The sequence below is a fragment of the Phodopus roborovskii genome, unplaced genomic scaffold (assembly GCF_943737965.1).
Source record: "Phodopus roborovskii unplaced genomic scaffold, PHOROB, whole genome shotgun sequence".
In the NCBI taxonomy this organism is placed as follows: domain Eukaryota; kingdom Metazoa; phylum Chordata; class Mammalia; order Rodentia; family Cricetidae; genus Phodopus; species Phodopus roborovskii.
Genome location: NW_026126459.1, coordinates 13,348,361 through 13,372,138, shown reverse-complemented (window position 1 = coordinate 13,372,138; position 23,778 = coordinate 13,348,361). Strand labels below are relative to the sequence as shown.

General features: G+C 47.0%; 2 protein-coding genes across 7 annotated transcripts; both read left to right on the top strand.

Annotated features, from left to right (window-relative positions):
- Positions 1-11,097: 11,097 nt before the first annotated feature.
- Chkb (choline kinase beta) lies at positions 11,098-14,221 on the top strand. 5 transcript variants are annotated; one of them, XM_051189651.1, is made up of 11 exons: positions 11,098-11,466; positions 11,696-11,804; positions 12,016-12,129; positions 12,300-12,433; positions 12,630-12,725; positions 12,850-12,908; positions 12,991-13,072; positions 13,192-13,300; positions 13,430-13,533; positions 13,676-13,757; positions 13,925-14,221. In XM_051189651.1, the coding sequence occupies exons 1-11, from the start codon at positions 11,243-11,245 to the stop codon at positions 13,997-13,999; spliced, it is 1,188 nt and encodes a 395-aa protein (XP_051045608.1). In that variant the 5' UTR covers positions 11,098-11,242; the 3' UTR covers positions 14,000-14,221. The 5 variants fall into 5 exon arrangements, with proteins under 5 accessions (XP_051045608.1, XP_051045611.1, XP_051045610.1 ...); XM_051189654.1 differs by having other exon boundaries at positions 11,166-11,261; positions 12,286-12,433; XM_051189653.1 differs by having other exon boundaries at positions 11,318-11,466; positions 12,286-12,433.
- Positions 14,222-14,318: 97 nt separating this feature from the next.
- Cpt1b (carnitine palmitoyltransferase 1B) lies at positions 14,319-23,110 on the top strand. 2 transcript variants are annotated; one of them, XM_051189649.1, is made up of 19 exons: positions 14,319-14,775; positions 15,221-15,380; positions 15,665-15,804; positions 16,088-16,265; positions 16,486-16,587; positions 16,766-16,903; positions 16,990-17,067; positions 17,923-18,030; positions 18,106-18,190; positions 18,724-18,919; positions 19,122-19,307; positions 19,811-19,916; positions 19,995-20,111; positions 20,449-20,613; positions 20,694-20,828; positions 20,922-21,074; positions 21,642-21,755; positions 22,335-22,427; positions 22,566-23,110. In XM_051189649.1, the coding sequence occupies exons 2-19, from the start codon at positions 15,240-15,242 to the stop codon at positions 22,647-22,649; spliced, it is 2,319 nt and encodes a 772-aa protein (XP_051045606.1). In that variant the 5' UTR covers positions 14,319-14,775; positions 15,221-15,239; the 3' UTR covers positions 22,650-23,110. The 2 variants fall into 2 exon arrangements, with proteins under 2 accessions (XP_051045606.1, XP_051045607.1); XM_051189650.1 differs by lacking the exon at positions 14,319-14,775 and adding an exon at positions 14,884-15,020.
- Positions 23,111-23,778: the final 668 nt, after the last annotated feature.

Sequence of the window (23,778 nt, the reverse complement as noted above, 5' to 3'; positions counted from 1 at the left end):
CCCTGGTCTGCGCACTTTCAATTATCTGCGGTGTGCAGAGCTCCTGGGAGGTGGGCGGCTCGTGGGGGTGGGTGACGCCCTAAGAACAGCATTCATGTCCCCAAGAAATCCGAAAAGCAGAGTTGAGTTAGCCAGCCCGCCAGACCTCCCAATCCACTAGACTGTGTAGTGGAGGGAGCTGTCCACTCCTGGGTGCTGAGCAGAACCCGTCGGAGCTGTCCTCCGCTGGGTGCTGATTGAGCAAAGGAAACTTCTCCCTAAAATTTGCTGACCCAGGCTGGAGCAGTGATTTCCCTGACAGTGCTAACAGGGCTCAAAGGACATGGAGGAAGTCTGTATTCAGAACCCACTATCCAGAGGCCAACACTGAACTTTCTGTGTGTAGTTCCTGCAGAACCTGAACAGAGATATTGGTGGGCATTATAAGATGAGGCTGTGTTCATTCAACTGAACCACTGTTTTTTTGAGGCCACCAATGCTCTTGGCTCTGCTCTGAGTATGAACAACCTCCAACTTGCAACATGGGCTTACTAAGGAGTTCTGTGTAGAGAGAAAGGGCAGAAAGGGATTCAACTGTGAAACTGAGAGAGAAGATAAAAATGGTGATGAACAATCTAGAGAAGAAGGGATAGGGAGACTCCAGTCGGGATTGGTTTTGAAGGAAGAATGAGGCACTCTCATGTTAAGGCTGGAAATCAGAGGGCAAAAGGAATTCAGATAATCCATAGGGGCAGAAGGAACTCAGATACCCTGGTCAACCAGTTTCTTAATTTCTGAATGACCAACAGTGTGTGGCTTCTCTGTGAAGTCTGTAGGGTTTCTCAGGATTCATCTGGAATTGTACAACTTTGAACTTACCTCAGACTATAATTTACATGCCCTCCACAACCCTCCCTCTTCCATGACCACACACAGATTCCAAAAGCATAAACAGCATTGTGGGGGGGGGAGCTCTCACATCCCAGATTACTTGTGGGATTTCTATTTGGCTCCAAGAACACAGAGTCTCTAGACTTAGAATCTGAGGGATTGTGGTACCTGTCTTCATTTAACAACCAACTAACTTTCTGAACATGAGCTAATTGTTCATTGCATCAGAACTCAGTTTCTTCCTCTGCACAGTGATGTATGAATTATCACTCCATGTCCATTCTTCAAAATGCACAGTCAGGCATGGTGGCACATGACTTTAATAGTGGCATGCAAGAAACAGAAGCAAATAGATCTCTAAGGTCAGCTTCGTCTACATAATGAGCACAAGGCCAGCCTGGGTTACATAGTGAGATCCTCACCCCGTGTGTGTGTGTGTGTGTGTGTGTGTGTGTGTGTGTGTGTTATATGTACACACATACATATAATATATATATATATACATACACACACACACACACATATATATATATATTTATATGAAAAGGCAACAGTGACTTTGCACACTTTCCTCAAGGGAGGGGACTTTGGGAGAGCCTGCTGACATTGGCTTAGAGCCCTCTTATTTATTACCCTCAGTGCTTCCCAACTTTACTGTTTTAATCTTAATCTTCCTTTTTTACCTCAACATCCATTTCACTACAACACATTGACAGTTCTCTTTCTTCTTCAACTGGGTATAAAATATCTCCATCTCTGGCGTTTGAATTTCAATCTTGGTGTAGATTTATTTAACATGTCTTCTCTGCCTGAGGCTCACTGATCTTAATTATATGAATCTCTTTTTCATCAGTGAAAAATCTGACATTACCTCTTAAAAACATATTTTCCCATTATCTCTTTAAATACTGTCTCAGAGCCAACCATGGTGGCACATGCAGGGATGGCTCAAGTTTAAGGCTAACCTGGGCTACGTAGTGAAACTCTCATCTCAAAAAAGCAAGCAGAAAAATAGGGTCTATGCTCCATTCTGCCTTTCCTTCCAGCAGTCCCATTAAACTCATGTTGAATTTCCTGTCTCTCGCCTCCAGGACTCTTCACCTCTCGTTTATGTTTTTCATGTCTATATCTTTTCAGACAATATCCTCAATACTTTATTCTCATTATTTCCTTTTCAACTGTTTACAATCTGTGGATAAAGCTGTATATGTCTCAAGCTTCATTAAATTTAAGATTTGACTAAAATTGCAATTACAAAGCCAGATGTGGTGGTGGTGCATGCCTTTAATCCCAGCTTGGGAGGCTGAGGCAGTAGGGTTATGACACCACCATAGCAAGACTCTGTTTTTATAAATAAATGGAAGCTTTTGTGTATTTGAAATAGTTTATTTTTATTGCTTTTGGAACAAGGTCTCAGTGTGTAGCCCCTGGCTTTCCTGAAACACACATACTCCATACAAGCTAAGCTTAGTGGTAGAGGCCTGAAATCCTAGCACTCTGGAGGCGGGGCTGGAGGAGTTGGAAGTCGAGGCCACTCTTAGCTTCCTAAATGGCACATAGCTTTAAAAGGGAAAAATTCACTTTGGTTCAGGGTTTCAGAGGTTGCTTGGTCCTGTGCCTTTGCACAGAACTTCATGGTGGTGAGAACACATAGAGGAAGGGGTTATTCATTCTTTCATAGACAGGGAGAGTAAGAACCAGGCACTAGGCATACCCTTCAATGCACACCCCCAGTGACTTACATCCTCCAGCTAGGCAACAACTCACAATAGTTAACAGAACCTGCCAAAACAGCATGGCCAGCTTGGAGCTGAGGGTTTAACACATGATCCTGTTGGGACTTTTTATATTCAAACCACATTATTGCATCCATAGATCCAAAACCTGCAACAAGTCCCACAAAACATAGTAATAAAGTTGCTGAAAATTTGTGACTAAGAAAAATCTTCAGAATTAACCAGATTTTTCCAAATACACACTGGAAACACACGTCTTTCTCATCAGAAAAAGGTGTCTTGGTGTTACACTTATACTTTCCTTAAATAAACATGTTCTCATTGCATCTCCTAAGACCCTTACTCTGAAATTGTCTCTTAAGGACCATAAAGGGATGGTTGAGAAAAACCCTACTGAAGAAGAGGACAGTCAGTAGTTGTGCACACCTTTAATCCCAGCACTCAGGAGGCAGAGGCAGCTGGATATCTGTGAGTTTGAGGCCAGCTTGATCTACTGAGCAGAGTTCCAGGGCAGCTTCCAAAGATGCATAGAAACCCTGCCTTGAAACAACCCCCCCCCAAAAAAGAGGTTACTCCATCCCACAACTTTATAAGCTTTCTCTTCTGTAACAACAGCTGGTTTGTGATTATGGGTTTTTCCCCTACCCCCCTTTTTTCCCTTATTCTAAGGTAGTTTTGCTACTCAAAATGGTTAAAATTTTGTTATCTTGGCCAGACATAGATGCAATGTAGTCCTTTCTGTTATTCTTAGACTCATGTGAGATCAGAGGGAAAAAAATGTAAAAGATCTCTTTAAAAATTCAAGCATCAGCCAAGCAGTGGTGGCACACACCTTTAATCCCAGCACTTGGGAAGCAGAGGCAGGCGGATCTCTTCCAGTTCAAGGACAGCCTGGTCTCTGGTCTACAGAGCAAATTCCAGAACAGGCTCCAAAACTACACAGATAAACCCTTTCTTGAAAAACAAAAACAAATCAAAACAAAAAAAAATCAAGCATCATTAAGTTCCATATAAAAATTTGCAGAAAAATAAGAATTTGCAGTTTAGCTGAATATGGATAAATGATGTAGTTTGTTTCATTCTCTCATAAACATCATTTGGATTCAAATATCTATTGGTAAGTTGGCAAATTGATTTTTATATGTCACTGTCTCATGACTAGATCCTTATTTTTGTTTCATTAACAAAGGAAGCAGGGTAAAAAAAAAATATGAGGTAAAAGGACCAGGGCATGAAAAGTTATTAGCAGATTTTTTTTAACTAAGGATGGACTTTGTATGGCAAAATAAAGACCTTGTCCTAAGATAATTGTTCCAAAATGGAAGTAGATAAAGGCTAAATCTGAAGGTCAAAAGTATGTTGTAGATGAAACATAACAGGAGCATGACATGAAATATAGTAGAAAGGGCTGTGTATTTCAAAGTGTGAAAGAAAGTAGTATCCCTGTTCAGAAGCTGCCAACCTTGCTCTCCTTAGTAAACTGATACAAGCGATGGGGTTACACGCTAATGCTTTATTTAGCTCCTGCACTCCAAGTGTTTATTGTCTGCTGTTCATGTAAGCCTCCCTGTGCCCTATCATTCTACATGTGTGGGGATGTGTGCACATATTTTGCTGCCCTGGTTGCACATGGCAGAGAAAACTTATGAAGGTACTTTTGCTATGCTACACCAAGACATTTCCCTCAGGCATTACCCAATCTATGCTGACCACCAAAGCTGCTCTTACAGAAAGCAGCAATTGGGTTAGAGACATCTCCACACTCTTCTGGTACCTTCCCCAGCAACCTGAGGAATTCTTTTCAGACATGTCTATGCAGGTAAAACTGGATTCCTGGCATCACTGAAGAATTTTCGGGACAAGCCATTATGAAACAGAGTTAGAGTTTATTAAAAGACATTTGAAATACACATTTAAGCATAGGGGTTAATAGGAAGGTACTCAAGAAGAGTGAGGCACATCCAAAAACTGAGTATGGGTGTCTTAATGCTTCTGTTGCTATGATAAAACATCATGACCAGGACTGGAGAGATGGTTCAGGGGTTAAGAGTGCTGACTGTTCTTCCAGAGGCCCTGAGTTCAATTCTCAACAACAAGACAGTGGCTCGCAACTACCTGTAATGAAGTCTGGTGCTTTCTTCTGGCCTGCATCAATGCATGCAGGCAGAACACTGCACAATAAATAAATAAATAATCTTTTTTTAAAAATCATGACCAAAAGCAACTTGGGGGGAGAAAAGGCTTATTTGGCTTGCATTGCACATCACAGTACATCATCAAAGCAAGTCAGCGTGGACCCTTGGAGGCAGGAGCTGAAGCAGAAGCCATGGAAGAGTGCTGCTTACCAGCTTGCTCTTCCTGAGTTTGCTTATACACTCCAGGCCCACCTGCCACAGTGGTCCGGGCTCTCCCACATCAATCATAAATCAAGAAAGAAAATTACCCACAGGTTTGCTTATGGGCCAACCTAATGGCAGAATAAAACAACAAACAAATAAGCCAGGCAGCAGTGGCACTGGCCTTTAATCCCAGCACTCAGGAGGCCTCTGCCTGTCTACACAGCCAGATCTCTGTGAGTTCGAGGCCAGCCTGATCTACAGTGAGTTCCATAACAGCTAGGACTGTTGCACAAAGAAATCCTGTCTTGAAAAACCAAAAAAAAAAAAAAAAAAAAAAAGTAAAAAAATCAACCAGGATTTCTCAAAGTGGGCAGTGGGCTTCTCAAATGAGAGTAACATGTCATTTATTTTGACAATAGTCATATGTTTTTATGAGTCATGAAATTATTAACTTCAAGGGGTTGCTAAGGAATTTAAATCAGATCACTGTATCCTTGACAAAATTACAGTTCGTAAAGTAAAACTCTAGATCGCAAAGATCCAGGGGTTTAGGATACCTTTACTAAAAACAAAAGTTAATAGTTTTACTTCTGAGGTCCAGGAACAATGCAGGAGAGGAGTGAGTCATACCTAAGGGCACATATACTCAGGCCTTAAGCCTTGTTTATTGCTACTTTCACTTCTTACTTGAAAATATATATGTATATGTATATACATATGTATATATATGTATATGTGTAGCTTTGGAGCCTGTCCTGGAATTCATTCTGTAGGTCAGGCTGACCTTGAACTCACAGAGATCAGACTGCCTCTGCCTCCTCAGTGCTGGGATTAAAGGTATGCACCACCACCATCCAGAGCTTGAAAATATTTCTATATGAAAGAAATATTACCTCCATGTAGCTGCCTTCATAGCAAATGCTGACTACCTGCTCTTCGTCTTCCCTCCAACCACCTCATCCCCTCCTTCCTGCCCTCATCCTTTGTGCAGACTCAAGGTCCTTGTCCTCCCTTTGCCTCCCATTCCTAAGCAGGGCAGACACCTCAAATGGGGCCCAAACAGAGCAGGCACCAAGCAGAAGTCCTCAGAGCTGTGACAGAAACAGAAGGAATGCTTCACTCTCAGCAAAGGGATTCAGTTTGGTGAAATGAGAGCTCCTACAACCTGAAATACCAAAATGGGGTTCTGGGGGAGAGGAAAGAATAGAGACCTGTCCTCCCCACCTCTACCCCTGAGGGAAGGAGACCCTACAGGCTCATATTCCTCCCACTGGGGATACACAGTGGTTAATCACTTGTGCTTCTGACCATCAGTTAGAGCCATGCTGGACCACATATTTTACCAGCCCAAGCTGCTCCTCAATTAGGTTTATCTTATGCAGGATTAGCACTGTAGGCACATGCTCTTCAAGTCTCCTTTCAAATGGTTCCAAAAGACTGAGGGAAGACAGGAGATAGTTCATCTGTAAATAGGCAGACAGCTAGAGGGAGGCACCCTGGATCAGGTCAGTCTAAACCCCAATTACCCTCTTAGTTAGGGTTTCTATTGCTGTGAAGAGACACCATGACCATGAGGCAATTCTTATAAAGGAAAGCATTTAATTGGGGCTTGTTTATAGTTCAGAGGTTTAGTCCATTGTCGTCATGACCGGAAAGCATGGCAGCATGTAGAGAAACATGGTGCTGGAAAAAAAGTTTGAGAGTTCTACATCCAGATAGATCCATAGGCAGCTGGAAAAGAGAGATTCTGGCCCTGGCTCGAACATTTGAAACCTCAAAGTCTACTCCCAGTAGCACACTTCCTCCATCAAGACCATACCTATTCCAACAAGGCCATACCTCCTAATAGTGCTATTCCTTGTTGACCAAGCATTCAAATCTATGAGGCCATTCTTATTCAAAATACCACACTGCTGCAACTCCAACCGTACCCCCTCTTTTGGAGACAGGGTTTCATTATGTAATCAATAAAGATTGCCTGAAGAATCAAAGCCAGCCACACTAGTTAGCTATAAAAGCTGGGCAGTGGTGGCAGACACCTTTAAATCCAGGACTCAGGAGACAGAAGCAGATGGATCTCTGTGAGTTCAAGGCTACCCAGGGTGACATTAGAGTGAATCAGTCTAAAATAGAAACAGAGCTTATGCCTTTAAGCCCAGCACTAGAGTATATAAGGATCTCTATGTAGTCTCAGAGGGCAGTCTAGGATTCTGAGATTAGTGCAGTCTGGAAATGCAACCTAAGGTTTGGTGGATCGTCCCTTTGGTCTGAGCATTGATAGAAGTAAGTGGCTGCTTTGCTTTTCTGATCTTCAGCTTGAACCCCAATATCTGTTACTGGGTTTTTATTGTTTGTGCTACTACACCAATCTCCAATTACCTTTTGAACTGAGATGGCTTATTTCCATGTTCTTGGCCATGCTGGAGAGACTTTTTTCTAGTCTCTCTCTAGTCTTTTCTCTAGTAAGATGGATGGGCTAACTACCCCTCACTCTAACTAAACTCAGGATACTGGCCAATACAAGCACAAACTTCAAAGGTTCCCCCCACCTTATCTCACCCAGTCAGGCTCCTTCATTCATTCCAAATGACCCAACTCACAAAATGCATCCTGCCAGTTATAATTCAAGAAGGACCCAGCCCTGTCCCACATCCTACTAAAAACATAAAAATCTATCCCAGCTAGTATAGCTGTGGGCAACATAGGAGCTGAGAAAGGAGGGTAGTGGTAGATAGGGGCACAGGACTGTGCATTAGCTTCAGGAATGAAAACTTATGTTTTCCACTGCTGTTTATGCATCATTTAGCTAGCTCCTAAAGATAGCATTGCAAGAACTTGAGCAAGCAGTCTCTTTGACCCCTTTATCAGAATGCCTCTCCATGACCCTCTCCTTGAGGTCTTATTTAGCTTTACAAGACATTCCTTCTAGGCCTTAGCTTGTATCCACGGTTGTCTACAGTTGCATATAGGTCAGAGTTTGATCTGAGAAAGGAACTGTGGACCATCTGGATGCTCCCAGGGGCAAATGCTGCTCCACACACACATACACACACACACTGTGTTATTCACTGAGCTATGACTTTGCATACTGTGCTTTCTGTGTGTGCTATTTTTGCTGCAATAAACTTTGTATGGGGTGTACTTCAAACTTCTCATTTATAACTATTTAGTTGGAGAAACTGAAACAAGAAAAACTAGCAGGCAACGAGACTATTTGCCTTCTTTTGAAGATCTGAACAAGAGTCTTTGTTTTGCATATTTCCTGAAGATTCTCATTCTTCTCTCCTTTAGTCAAATCTTTTAAGATTTTGCAAGAGAGAAGCCAACAGTAGGAGTGCCTACTCCTAACAGAGATTCACCAACTTTTTCCACTAGTGATTTTGTTTACCTGAGAAATTTATACTCAACCCCAGGTGTATAGGTAATATGAAGTGAGTATACAAATTAAACATTTCATGATAATAATTCATAAAATACTTAATTCTTAGGAATATATATATATATATATATATAACTTTTATTAAGTTAACTTTTATTATTCCCATTTATTAAGATGGGAAAAACGGCTTCCTAATGAGGCAGACATGCTTATGTCTACATAAAACATTAAATTTTAGCTGGATAGTGGTGGCTCCCACCTTTAATTCCAGCATAACAGGAGTGGCAGAGGTAGGCAGATATCCAAGTTCAAGGCCAGCCTGGTCACTCTGTAGAGTGAGTTCCAAGACAGCTTTGTCAACACAGAGAAACCCTATTTCAAAAAAGAGGGGGAAAAAAAACACAAACCAACACAAAAATATTAAATTTTGGCTGAATATTTGATACTCTAGGGTGCAGAACATCTTCAACATTTTTTCCAAATCTGATTGGTATTTTGATCTTATAATTATCAGTACTGAGAGTGTGGCTTTAAATATGTAGTAGAGAATGGAAGAAATATGCTTTGCAACATTTTAGAAATAGCTTTTGGCACCAAGACCCTTGAAATTCTTTATTATGGAAATAAAGTTATTCCATTTTTTTCTTTGCTGTCTCCCCACTCCATTCTTAGAGGAGGAATGGACAAGAACTTGGCCAGAGACAGGAAACTGACTTCACCTACCAACTTTTTCAGTAATATCCAATAGTCTCATATCTTAGCCAAGCTGTTTCAGGTGTTTGTTCCCACTTAGTAGCATGACAGCATGTACAGTTAGAAGTATACATTCCGTGTGTTCAAAGCCAAGACTACAATGAAGTTGTCTAGTGGTCAGAAACATCTTGAATTCACTATGTCTGGATTTTAAAAATTAATTTCTGATTACTTGTTCAGAAACCTTTACTATTCCTGAATCTTTTGCCAAGCCCCACATTCTGTCAATTGTCATAGGGTCATGACTCACAGGGTAAGAAACTGACCTCTAATAAACCACAATTAAAGGACAAACTATGCCAATCCAGATCTTATTTGATTTACAGTTATGTAAAAAGCAGAATCCCAGCACTTGGGAGACAGAGGTAAGGGGATTTCTGTGAGTTCAAGGCCAGCCCGGTCTACAAAGAGTTCCAGGACATCCAGGGCTATTACACAGAGAAATCCTGTCTAAAAAAGAATGAAAGAAAGAAGGAAAGGAGGGAAAAGGGAGGGAGGAAGGAATATAGATTGGAATGATATGGTCTGTCTGATACACTCCAAACAGACACCAGAATCAAGGCTACTTTCACCTAGAACCTCTGCCCAGAAGGCAGAGCTTATAACTCTTTCCCATGCTTTAAAAGTAGCCAAAATAAAATCCCCACTTAAGATCTCCAGGCACGTCCAACTTTTCTTAACATTGCAACATGACACAATGTTATTGTCTACAAAGTTCATTCTCTACAAAGTTCATGGTCCAAGTAATGTTAGACGGCCCACCCACACATCAGCCTGCATCTTCAGGCCAGCTTCCACAGCCTCAACCAGGGAATTCCTCTCTGCAACTCAGAACTGACAACCCATGATTTACGGTTCTAACCAGTACCAGGCTCCATATTCTTTGTCCTGTATATTACCTATGTTGAACTAGATAAGGTGATATGAAACTTCCTGACAATCCTAAAAGTTATTAAAAAAAAAAAATCCGGCCAAGTTCCTCTTTTATTTGGGAGATTGGTCTAGTAACCCCTTGGCGGTTTCCAGAAATTGCAGATTGCACTGAAGGCTGCTCTCTGATCAGCTCCTCTACTAGCATTGCTTTTCTCACTTTGTAGCCTAGGCTGGCCTGGAACTTTGTATGTAGATTAGGCTGCCCTTGAACTCACAGGCAGAAACCGCCGAGTTTCTGCCTCCTGAATGCTGGGAGTAAAGGCTTGCACCAGTACGCCTGGCCCTCTTAACCCATATTCTTAATGAAGCTCCTCCTTAGACTTTAAAGGGAATTTTTTCCTTAACTTTAAGGTCTCCCTCTTAGAGCTCCGTATATTTTATTATTTCTCTCTCCCCCAGCCCAAAGACCAGTCATGGTTTTGAGGCCCTTTCATTTTTAATAAACCTCATCCTTCAAAAGAATTGTGAATTATCTGGCTTCCTTTTTGGACTGACAACTAATGCGCCCTCCCCCCCCCGCTTCCCGATATTTAACATAAGTCACATACACACACAAATCATGAAAAAAAAATCCACTTTATAAAATTTAAGTTTATTGTATTAAGTCACATTCATAGTACTGGAGTCCCTGCAGCGCTGGATACGCCGGACTGATTCCAAGCATTACATATACACGCTGCCTAGTGGAAAAGGGAATTGCTGGAACCTAAAATTCCATTCTTCTATTCACTCACCAAGTGCCACTGGGTGCTCGATCACTCTACGCCCTAGTCAGGTGTCCCATAATGCAGGTGCCATAAGGAAGCCGCGCTCTAGCACCATTGCCCATTCATTGGCCAGAGCCTGGTAAACGTTGCTGAGCTAATGTCCAACCGTCCACGGAGCTCCGGATTGGCCGACGTCACTTCCTCGGTTGGGGACAGTCCACACAGGAGCCTGTCTTTACAGAGACCCTTGTAGGGCGTGACCAGAGCGCACCCCGCCTCTCCCCCCCCCCCGGGGAAAGCAGCAGTCGATCTTTTGCCCTGAACACCGCACCCTTGAGACTCTCCACTTGGAAACAGTCCCACGACTGGGACCACGAAGAAAACCGAAGACACTCGCCAAGAGCCGAGTACGCCCCAAGACGCTCCGGACCGACCGGAAGCGGAACCGAGCCGAGCCGGAAGGAGCTGAGCCCACCTGAAGGTTGCTGAGCACCGGCAGGCGTTGAGCCCAACGGAGTCCACGTCATGGCGGCGGACGGTACAGGTGTAGCCGGAGGAAGGGCTGTCGGCGGCTTCCTGACCAAGGACAGTTTGCAGGATGCTAAGTGCCCGGCAGCAGTCTCCAACCGGCGGCGCGCTTCCTCGCTGTCTCGTGACGCGGAGCGCCGAGCCTATCAGTGGTGCCGGGAGTATCTGGGCGGGGCCTGGCGCCGAGCCCGGCCGGAGGACCTGAGCATTTGCCCCGTGAGGTCAGGGGTCAACCTCAGGGTCCTCAAGACAGTCCCTATTTCGATGAAGTCAGTGCTACGCAGGAGAGGGAAAGAGGGAGGGACCTGGGCCAAGTCTGCAGACTCCTGTGCTGGGAGGGGGTCGGGCTCTCCCTGGGGGCTTGGTGAGATCCTCTTGGGAGTAGGGGCTAGGGTGGGTCTCACCAATCCGGGAGACTTTTTGCTGAACCTGACCGATGTGGATCTGCAGTGGAGGCCTTAGCAACCTGCTCTTCCGATGCTCGCTACCGAACCACCTGCCCAGTGTGGGCGAGGAGCCCCGCGAGGTGCTGCTACGACTGTATGGGGCCATCCTGCAGGTGAGGGGGAGCGAGGGCCATAGCTTGAAGTGAGCAAGTGATGCAGAAACTGTTGTGGTACTTGTGCACCCGAGTGTGCTGCTCCAGAGCTTTTGCTCCAGAATCCCCAGGCAGTAAGACCAGGGGTCCCAGCTACGATGGGTGAAGAAAACATTACTTTGCACCCGTGCCCACTCACCTCTGACTTGGCCCCTTTGCCATCTTCCTTCAGGGCGTAGATTCCTTGGTACTAGAGAGTGTGATGTTCGCCATTCTTGCAGAAAGGTCACTAGGGCCCCAACTCTATGGAGTGTTTCCAGAGGGCCGCCTGGAACAGTACCTCCCAGTAAGAGCCCAGTTTTTGTTGTTTTTGCTAAGCCCTTGCCCTTTCCCATTGTGTGCCTTCACATTCCCAGGTAGGGAAATTTCCCTAAGACCTTGATCTCCTTCCATCCCGTATCCCTTCCCCGCTCCTGGCCCAGCCCCTTCACCACCCTGATAGGTTACTGGGTACAGAGCCGGCCATTGAAAACTCAAGAGCTGCAGGACCCAGTGTTGTCAGGAGCCATTGCAACAAAGATGGCCCGTTTCCACGGTATGGAGATGCCTTTCACTAAGGAGCCCCACTGGTTGTTTGGGACCATGGAGCGGTGAGTCAAATTTGGGAACGCTACACCTAAACTGAACCAACATCTAGTTGAGTGGATAGGTTTCCCAGTATCTATCATAGACTCATGTTTACCAGCCAAGTCACAGTGACAGGAAAATTTGACCTAACAGTACATAGGAGAAGCAGATGAGGAAAGGCAAGAAAGTGAATGTATCCTATTTGTTGGGGGCTTACAGGTACCTACAGCAGATCCAGGACTTGCCTTCCACTGGCCTCCCTCAGATGAACCTGCTGGAGATGTACAGCCTGAAGGATGAGATGGGCAATCTCAGGTGAAGGCAGACTTGGCATTTAGCAGTGTCCTCCCCAGGATGTGCTGAGGACTAGAGTCAGGGTCAGCCTTTGAAGGTGGCTGTATCACATGGCCTTATAACCTGTGCCCCTCTTCCTCTATAGGAAGTTGCTAGATGCTACTCCATCACCAGTAGTCTTCTGCCACAATGACATTCAGGAAGGTATGAGAAAGTACATGAGTCTTCGAGCCCAAGCAGAAGAAGGTAGAGTGCCCTGAAGTGACCCGAATCCCCATTCCCCCAGGGAACATCTTATTGCTCTCAGAGCCAAAAAGTGACGACAGCCTCATGTTGGTTGACTTTGAGTACAGTAGTTACAACTACAGGTAAGGGTGGGAGGAAAACCTGTGGGACCTGCCCCTACAGGGCTCAGTGAAACAGACTGCCAGGCCTTCATCGCTACATGCCAGCTGCCCTGGACTGAATGTTTGCATTGTTCCCCCAGGGGCTTTGACATTGGGAATCATTTCTGTGAGTGGGTTTATGATTACACCCATGAGGAATGGCCTTTCTACAAAGCAAGACCCACAGACTATCCCTCTAGAAGACAGCAGGTGTGTAGGCTGGAGGCTGGGAAAGGAAAAGCTCTAATTTATTTATTTATTTTGTAAAAGGAAAGAATGGCTAGAAGGGGTAATATTCCAAAGTGTCCCTGGTTCCTGACTCTTATCCATTGATCTCAGCTCCATTTTATCCGCCATTATCTGGCAGAGGTTCAGAAAGGTCGGGTCCTCTGTGAAGAGGAGCAGACGAAACTGGAAGAAGAGTTGCTGGTAGAGATCAGTCGGTGAGAAAGGAGGGACGGGTGGGAGTGAGGGAGGACATAGAAGAAAAAGGAGGATTGCAGGTAAAGTGCCAGCATAGACATGAAAGGTGCAATACTGAATGTACTCTTGATGGCACCGCCTTTTCTGCCCCCTGTTCCCTAGGTATGCTCTGGCATCTCATTTTTTCTGGGGTCTGTGGTCCATCCTCCAGGCATCCATGTCCACCATAGAGTTTGGCTACTTGGTACGTAGCCTGTCGAGTGGGCACGTTGGGTAGGGGCTTAGAGAGTAGCACTGGCCATGCCCTCCAGGAAGTCCTGGCAGTCCTTGGTGGCTGTAGGCAGAACACAGCAGGTATGGCTACTGCTTCCAAGCTTCTCACCACTTTGTATCATGGGTTTCCTTCCTTAGGAGTATGCCCAGTCTCGGTTCCAGTTCTACTTCCAGCAGAAGGGGCAGCTGACCAGTTTCTACCCATCATCTTGACAATCCAACCTCACCTCACATTTCTCCTGGAGCCTCCAGGGCAGGACCTTGGAGGGAGGGCCAAAGAGCAAGAAACCCCAGAGACTGGGCTGTGCCTCTTAAGTGAGACTGTTGTTGCAAAGCTGACCTCTGTCCCCCTGTTTTGAGTAGTTGCCCAAGGTGGGCATCTGGGAACCCCTGGAGCTGCATACCTAAATAAATGAGTTTCTTAAGAAATACAAACTGAGGGATACAGATTTAAGTGATTTCTGTGCACTGTGTTTAAAAGTGGTGAGGGGTCCATCTGTTCCACTCATTGATATCACCTATTCCATGATGATCCCTGGCTGCAGTTTAGAAGTAACAAATACTAACTTGGAGAAGAGGACTGGAGAGGGGTGGGGCAACAGCGGGCCCTAGATGTGATTGTCAACCTTGAGCCCTGGAATTAGGGAGCAGGCTGCACAGCTGACTCCTGGTGACCTTTTCCCTACATTCAGCTATTTTTAGCACTGATGCAACCATGCTCACGTGAGACCCTCCACTCTCCAGTCCCAGACCTTCCAGCAACCTTCAGCAGGCTCGTGGGAACCCTGCCCACCCCTCCTTGGTGCCCCACCAAAAGGAGGGGGTTCTGGTTTCCACCCATATCTGTTTTCTCCACCCCAATTTGGGAGTGAGTGTCAAGTTCCCAGTGAGGGCAGGGCGGGGCCAGACAGGGGCGGCCAGGCCTGAAGGACGTGGGGACGTGGGCCAGAGTGGCCAGACCCATACACGGACAGAAGCAAACCTGAGCTGTGAGTTGGGGACCAGCACACGAAGGCCAGCCGGACCCAGGGCTATTCCATTCCACAACTCTTCATTCACCCTTACTGTCATCCGAGCTTTTCGAGCAAGGACTGCTGGGGGCACCCTAACCTAGGCGTCTTTCCTGGACCCCAAGCTGCCCTTCGCTGCCCTTGGGGCACCTGGAGCCCGACTCCTGCACCATTGCATATAGGCCTGTCCGGAACCCCACGAGGGTTCTGCGGCAGCAGCGGCGGTTAGCCAGGCTTGGGAGGGCCCAGCGGGGGGCATAGCGTTGGGGCACGGGCTGGTTTGGAGGGTGGTCGCGTAGGGGACTGGGCAGGGGGTGGAGGAAGCGAGGACCAGATGGGGCGGTGGGGGGCGGAGCTTCAGCTAGAGGTGGACTGGCAGGGGGCGGGGCTGGGTACACTAAGCACCTTCTGCCCCTGCCCTTAGGTGCTGTCTAAACCCCAGGATGGCGGAAGCACACCAGGCAGTAGCTTTCCAGTTCACTGTGACCCCGGATGGGGTCGACTTCCAGCTTAGTAGGGAGGCTGTGAGACACATCTATCTGTCTGGAATCAACTCCTGGAAGAAACGCCTTATTCGAATTAAGGTGTGGGAACAGGTGGTTCTCCCGGACTCTTTTCCCCATCAGGTGCCTAGGCAGAGGCAAGCTGTCAGCAGTTAGTCTCCATTTCCGAGTCTGTCTCCGTCTTCGGCCAGCAGTACAGCTGGTTATAGACAGGGACCAATAGTGCAAAAACAGAAGGATGATGAGACATATAATGGAGATGTATTTGGAGGAAAAACAGTGAATGGACGAGGCAAAGACCAAGAGCCTTATCTCAGGACTTCCCACTCCACAATCATGCCTGTTTCTTATCCCCCCCCCCACAGAATGGCATCCTTAGGGGTGTATACCCTGGCAGCCCCACCAGCTGGCTGGTTGTTGTCATGGCAACAGTTGGTTCCAACTACTGCAAGGTGGACATCTCCATGGGGTTGGTTCACTGCATCCAGAGATACCTCCCTAACAGGTAAGGCACCTGGAAGACACAGGTTTCAGGAAGAAGGGCCAAGGCCAGGATTCCTGTACTGGACAAATACAGAAATGCACCCCAAGGGGCCCTCTCACAGGGCTACCATCTCTCAGTTCCAAGGCAGTTTGTCTGTTTGATGCACTCACATCTGGGTGCACCCAGCAAGGTCTTTTTTCATTCAAGTCTTCCCCAAGAGAGTCAACAGTCATTAACTATGTTAGAATTTCCCCAAAGGATGGTCTCAAAGGGGTAGCCTGAAGCCTTCCCCCTTCTCCAATAGGTGTGGCCCCTATGGGACTCCACAGACCCAGGAACTTCTCAGCATGGTCATCTTCTCCACCGGGATCTGGGCAACAGGCATCTTCTTATTCCGACAAGCCCTGAAACTGCTGCTCTCCTACCATGGCTGGATGTTCGAGATGCACAGCAAGACCAGCCATGCCACCAAGATCTGGGCTGTGAGCAGAAGCACTGGAGGGTGCAGGCATCTGGTTTGAGATCATAGGGAATCTCTTTTGGGGATCTAAGCAAGAAGGGAGAGGCAAAGTGGACACTAGTGCCTGGTGTGTGTGTTTGTCCTGAAGGGGCTGGGATGGTTCTACAGGACTTGGTCATTTTCTAGTTTGGGTCCATTCTCCCTGCTAGCTCCTACCCCAACACTATTCTCTATACCTTTAGATCTGCGTTCGCCTTCTGTCCAGCCGGCGGCCCATGCTCTATAGCTTCCAAACATCTCTGCCAAAGCTTCCTGTACCCAGTGTGCCAGCCACGATTCAGCGGGTAAGAGCCTGAGTACCAGTGAGCACAAAGTCCTGGACTCAGAGGACCAGTCCAAACTTATAAGGACTGTTTTCTATAAATAGCTGGCTTGAGAAGAATGGGGTCTGGTTGAGGAGAGGTTGTGAGAAGGTTAAGATGGAGGTGTAGCCATCTTCATGATAACAATTTGGCCGGACAGTACCTGGATTCTGTGCGGCCCTTATTGGATGATGAAGAATATTACCGCATGGAGACACTGGCCAAAGAATTCCAGGACAACACTGCCCCCAGACTGCAGAAATACCTGGTACTCAAGTCATGGTGGGCAACTAACTATGTAAGTTTGCCCTGCCAGGCTTGTTCTTATCCACATGTTCTTGATACACCTGCCCCAGCTCTAACCTGAAACCTAACTACCCACAGGTGAGTGACTGGTGGGAAGAGTACGTCTACCTCCGAGGCAGGACCCCCCTCATGGTGAACAGCAACTATTATGCCATGGTAAGAACCAGAGCCTCCTAGGGCTCCTGTGTGCCCAGCTCTGTCCCCAGCTCAGGAACAAGGATCTAGAGGACATCCCAGAGCCTTTGCATCAGTTTTCATGGGTGAGTGGGGTCTGAGGGAAAGAAAACGGGAGGAAAGATCCTGGAGGAGCAGTCCAGAACCAGCCTATGGGTGGTGGGCACCCTGACAAGAGGGGGAATTCTGAGACTGCCCATGAATTCCTCAGGCCAGTTATGCTGTACTCTATTGCTTCCTAACTCCCTGTCCCGCTGCACTCTATTGCTTCCTAATTCCCTGTCCCGATTGGCTTCCTGGCCTCTCAGGCACAGGTTTTCTGCTATCTTGACACCTTTTCAGAGTCCCTTTGTGGCTTCAGGATCACACGATGAATAGCAGCTCCTTGCAGTACTCAGGAGGAAGCCACTGTCTGCTCCGTTCCCTTGACCAGTGTCCACACTATATACCTGTGGACAGGGAGCTGACCTTCCTGTTGCCTAGGGCCCAATTTCTTTTGACATCCAAAACATATTAGCTGCCTGGAATTCCCCTCATCCACGAACTGTCTTTTTAACAATTTACAGCCTGTCCAAATCAAAGATTTGTTCTTGTTGTTTTGTGGTAGAACCTCTTTGAAGCAAAATAAGCAATGTATGAATGGGCAGAGAACAGTTCTGGTTGAAGCTGGAGCCTGCCAGTTATACATTTCTGGAAGTTTACCCTGACATGATATAAGGTGGAACATAGGCAAGGGATGCAATACCTCAGGTCCCTGTAAACGTTTCCTCAGGCTAGTGAGACTCAGGTGACACCCAGACAGGGGTGCCCAGCCTACAGACTCTGCTCTGTCTGTAGGATTTTGTGCTTATCAGGAACACAAATGTGCAAGCAGCACGTGTGGGAAATGCTGTTCACGCCATGATCATGTATCGCCGCAAACTGGACCGTGAAGAGATCAAACCTGTGAGTTACATCAGGGTTAAGGGTAGGGTAAGGAAAAGAGGCCAAAATCTAAGCCATGCTGGACCTTCCTCCCAGGTGATGGCACTGGGTATGGTGCCCATGTGCTCCTACCAGATGGAGAGGATGTTCAACACTACACGCATCCCAGGCAAGGAAACAGGTATGGGATTACAGCCAAGCATCCATCAAGAGGAAGTCCTACCTTCCCAGACAGCCATCAAGAGGAAGTCCTAGCCATGACAGCTGGGTGCCCAACTACTATTTTTCTCTAAGTATTCCAGTGTCTCAGGATCATGAATCTGAAAAGTAGTCAGCTTGTGACAGATTCTGGATGGTTGTTACGTACAGACATGATGCTGATGCTGAGACCGCATGGGTCCAGAACAGTGGCTGTCTTTCCAGAACTTCTGAGTACTTAGGAAGGTAGCCATGAGTAAAGAGCAAGAGCATGGCTAGGGTGGTGGAAGTCAGAAGAAGACAGCCTGTCCCTTGTGGAGCCTGAAGAGGAGGCAGGAAGAACTCACACAGGACACAGGGAGTAGTTTAACATGGGAATCTACACCTAGATGAAGGCCCAAGTCAGATATGAGGCAAAGCAGAGTCTGTAGGGACCACCACCAGTGTGGGGGAGGTGGGTCCTTTCTGGGCATTCCATAAGGTCCTGCCTCAGCTGCTCACTGGCTTCTGTCACAGATGTGCTACAGCACCTCTCAGAGAGCAGGCACGTGGCTGTCTACCACAAAGGTCGCTTCTTCAAGGTGTGGCTCTATGAGGGCTCTCGCCTGCTCAAGCCTCGAGACCTAGAGCTGCAGTTCCAGAGAATCCTGGATGACCCTTCCCCGCCTCAGCCTGGGGAGGAGAAGCTGGCAGCCCTCACTGCTGGAGGAAGGTACCCAGGGCCTGTGGGGAGGGCATGTCCAGGGCCAGGTTCCAGGCTTCATGAAAAGAAAGGCACTGGCCCTAAAAACAGACATCTTTCAGGGTACCCAGGTGGCCCCACTCCATCTTGTCTCCAGATTCAGCCAGATCCTAAGACACCCTGATAAAAAGTATGTGTTGGCTCTACTGCTTACCTGCCCTTGTACCCCCAGGGTAGAGTGGGCACAGGCACGTCAGACCTTCTTTAGCTCTGGCAAGAACAGAACTGCTCTGGATACCATTGAGCGTGCTGCTTTCTTTGTGGCCCTGGATGAAGAGTCCCACTGCTACAACCCTGATGATGAAGCCAGTCTAAGCCTCTATGGCAAGGCCTTGCTGCATGGTAACTGCTACAACAGGTATGTGCCCCAGACTCATGGGTCAGAGGTTAGAGTTAAAATTTAGTGATTAGAATTATAAGGCTAGTGGTTTGATTAGAAAATTAAGGTAGAAGCTGGCATCAGAATTAATGGGCAGGTAGTATTATTTAGGAGTAAGGTAGTAATAGTTAAGGTTGAAGTGGAAGGTTAGGAGTAGGGATGGGGGGGGGTGGTCAGTGAGATACCTCAGTAGATAATGGTGCCTGCTGCCAAGCCTGATGACCTGAGTTCGAACCCCAGGACACACATGGTGGAAGGAGAACCAGCTCCTGAAAGTTATCCTTTTGACCTCCACGCATACACACATATAATCACACCAACAAATGTAATTTAATTTTTTTTTTAAAAAAATAGAAGTTAAGGTTAAGTTCTGGGTTAGTAATTAGAATTGCATCATTAGTGTTAGCAGTTGGGGTTAGGGTTGGAGGTTGGAGATGTGTATCATTTCCCAGCTTTGGTTCTACCCTGATCTACTCCTGCAGGTGGTTCGACAAATCTTTCACTCTTATTTCCTTCAAGAATGGCATATTGGGCCTCAACACAGAACATTCATGGGCAGATGCCCCCATCATTGGGCACCTCTGGGAGGTAAGGGCCTAGAGAGTGGGCCTTCAGGGAAGGCACTTGCTACAACGCTTGTTTCTCAGTTTTGTTTGATCCCTGCAGTTTGTCCTGGGCACTGATACATTTCACCTGGGTTACTCGGAGAATGGACACTGCGTGGGTGAGCCAAACATGAAATTGGTACCTCCTCAGCGTCTGCAGTGGGACATTCCTGAGCAGGTATGCAGGCTAGGAATGGGTGGCTTAGGTCTCACCCTCAGGATGAAGGGACAAAGCTTCTCAGCTTGCCAAGTGGGCCACATGGAATGCAGAGACCCCTGGGTTGTCTGGTTAGAGAAATACTGAGATTCATGGCTCATGTCCATAGAGCTCTTGATAGCGCCTCCCTCTTGTCCAGCATGCTCAGAGTGGCCCTCTCAGCATGGTCATTTGTGTTTTCTGAAGCTCCTGAGCTTAACTCTGCCTTTCCTCCTCACCTAGACTTCACACCTTCTTAGATCCGGAGGCTTCCCTGGAGGACTTTACCCTCAACTGACCCTTTTCCATGTCTTGGCAGTGCCGGGAAGCCATTGAGAATTCATACCAGGTGGCCAAGGCACTGGCTGACGATGTGGAGTTATATTGCTTCCAGTTCTTACCCTTTGGCAAAGGCCTCATCAAGAAGTGCCGGACCAGCCCTGATGCTTTTGTGCAGATTGCCCTGCAGCTGGCTCATTTCCGGGTAGGAGCTTCTGAGGGCTGCTGAGTGTGCCGGGCATCCTCAGGGTCCACCTGCTTGATTCCCCCTGCTGTGTACCCCAGGACAAAGGCAAGTTCTGCCTGACATATGAGGCCTCAATGACACGAATGTTCCGAGAGGGGCGGACTGAGACTGTGCGTTCCTGTACCAGTGAGTCCACAGCCTTTGTGCAGGCCATGGTGAAGGGTTCCCATACGGTGAGCCACACACACACACTCACACCTTGTCTCTTTCTGCTCCACCCTTGTTTACATCAAGGGCCATTTGACCCCTCTGCTTTTGGTCCCCAGAAAGAAGACCTCCAGGATCTCTTCCGGAAGGCTTCGGAAAAACACCAAAACATGTACCGCCTGGCCATGACAGGGGCTGGGATCGACAGACACCTCTTTTGCCTTTATATAGTCTCCAAGTACTTAGGAGTCAGCTCTCCTTTCCTGGCTGAGGTCAGTGAAGTTACTGGGTGTGACCTCTATCCCCTTGCCTTTAGGCCCAGAGCAAGGCCCTCTTGCAATAGGGCTCTGTGGAGTTAGTGCTTGTATGAGGAAAAGCAAACACATGTGAGCTCTGTCAGATGGTGACAGTCCTTGTGAGAGAGTGAAACAGACTGAGGTCAGGGAGAGTCAGATGGGACTAAGTCAGCTGCAGCTGGGGAGAGTTTATGCAGATACTGAGGCTTTCAAGGGGCAGTAGGGGACAGAGGAACATCAGTAGTTCAGGAAACTCCTGCACCACACATGCCCATTTCTGCTACTCTCAAATAATTCCTTTTGTGTTGTTTCGTCTTGCTTGTTTGTTTAAGACCAAGACTTGTTAGATTGCTTGGCCTGGCCTGGTATTTACTATGTAGGGCAGTACAGAGGATGGTCCCCCTACCTCTGTCTCCTCAGGATTGGAATTGCAGGCATGCATCACCATGCCTAGCTGATAGTGTCTATATTGAAGTAGTTGTCTGGCACTATCAGTAGAACTGAGTGCCTAATGTGTGACAAGCTGCTGCCTCCCTGTTACAGGTACTTTCAGAACCCTGGAGCCTCTCCACCAGCCAGATTCCTCAGTACCAGATCCGCATGTTTGATCCAAATCAGTACCCTAATCATCTGGGTGCTGGAGGTGGCTTTGGCCCTGTGAGTGCCCCAGAAGGGTGGTGGTTGGTAGCACCAGAACCCTGGAGTTTCAGTTTAGGGGTGCAGACATGGGCATGAGCACTTCATTTAGAGAAGACCTGTGTGGATGTAAAATGATAGCTGCTAACTTAGGCAGGCAGGTAGTAGGACCCATTCCACGTACCTCTCCAGCGCAGCATCACCATGCGCAAGGCTAGTCTTCAGGGGACAAGGCAACACACTGGACCTCCAGAGGTGTATTCACTTAAGAACAGCTCTTTCCCCATGGGACATTCACATGAGCTAATCTGTCAGAAGGCTAGAAATTGCTACAGAGAGAGTATGGTCTATACTGTGAGTCCCTGAGGAAATGTGAGTCCTAGACCACCAAACACAGAGGCAGCATCCTGTAGAAGAAACAAGTTCCAGTCTTGGAACCAGAGGCAGAGTCCTTCAGTTTGCATACTATTTCTGGGATTAGGAGAGTGGGGCTGACCTCAAGAATGTAGTGTCCAACATGGGCTCACCTCCTGTAAATCTTGTGGGAAGGGAAAAATCCATCAGCTTGGCTCTTGGGTCTCACTTGCTTCTTGTCCTCAGGTGGCAGATGATGGTTATGGGGTTTCTTACATGATCGCAGGTGAAAATACTATGTTCTTCCATGTTTCCAGCAAGTTCTCAAGTTCTGAGACGGTGAGTCTCCTATGCTACTACTTGGGTATCCCAGAAGCACCCTCCCTCCATCTGTGGGGGGGGGGGGAAGAGTCTTCTTGTGGACACAGATGGATGGGGGCTGTCCTAAGAAAGTGTCTGAGCTCCCAGTTCCCACAGAATGCTCAGCGCTTTGGGAACCACATCCGCCAAGCACTGTTGGACATCGCTGATCTTTTCAAAGTTCCCAAGACTGAAAGCTGAGGACAGGAGAAAGGCCAGCTGCCCTTTTGTCCCCACCTGGTGGAGGAAGAAGCCTGTGGCCAGTTCACAGGCATAAGGGGTGGCGTGTACACGTGCCCAGTTCTGAAAACAGCTCTGGTGGCAGGGGCTCCCCAGGCAGATACTGCTCTTCTAGGGCCCATTTGGAGGTGGGACTGGAACAGCGAGGGAATTTTGATTTTTTTTTTTTGTCTTGGTAGATGCTAATAAAAAAAATAATAAGGCTATATAATTCTCCCTCAGCCCCTATGTTTTGTTAAAGAACTATAAGGCCCTCTTCCTGTCCCAGCTCAGGCTAGAATGGTGGCAGTGGAAGAGCTAGGAGAATGTTCATGGGGCTTTTACCTGCTTTGAAATATGTACCTTCCCAGAATAATGCAGGCTTTGACAGTGCTGTCCACCCTCTCATGTGCGCTTGGAATAAATTCTTCCTTTAGAACCTTTGCCTGTTCCATGGGGCTACTTCTGTTTGTGGCCAGGGATTGGGGCCCACTTGTCTACTCCACTCACTAGCATGCCTTCTGTACCAATCTGGGCCCCTACAGAGGCCTGTGACATCCTCCCAGGCCTGAGGTCAGAGTACCAGGTGATCATATCTGTGAGGACACACAAGATACCCTGCAGAAACATGCTACTTCAGTCTCATATACTTTCTTGTTGAAATAACGTTTGGAAATCATGGCTCAATACTATATGGACTTGCCTTCAATAGTATTGCCTTGCAGTTAGGAGGGTGAGGCAGGAGGATGACCAAGAGTTCAAGGATAGCTTGAGCTGCAGAATAAAACTGTCTCAAAAAAAAAAAAAAGAAAAAAACAAAGAGAATAAACCAATAATAATCTTTTATGAAAGCATAAGTAGCACTCAGTAGCTACAGCTGTATACTTGAATGAATTAAGATTCCAGATGCTGAGAACCCACACACAAATCAGATTTAGAAATGTTTGTTGAACATAGATATGACCCTGTTCTGGAAACTCAGTAGTGTACAGGATACTCTCCCTGCCTATACAGAATTCTCTACTAGAAGAGGTTAGTATGAGTAGGGGACAGTGCAGCTGATGGACACAGAGCTATTTTTGGAATGACCCATTTAGCAAGTGTTTGTTAG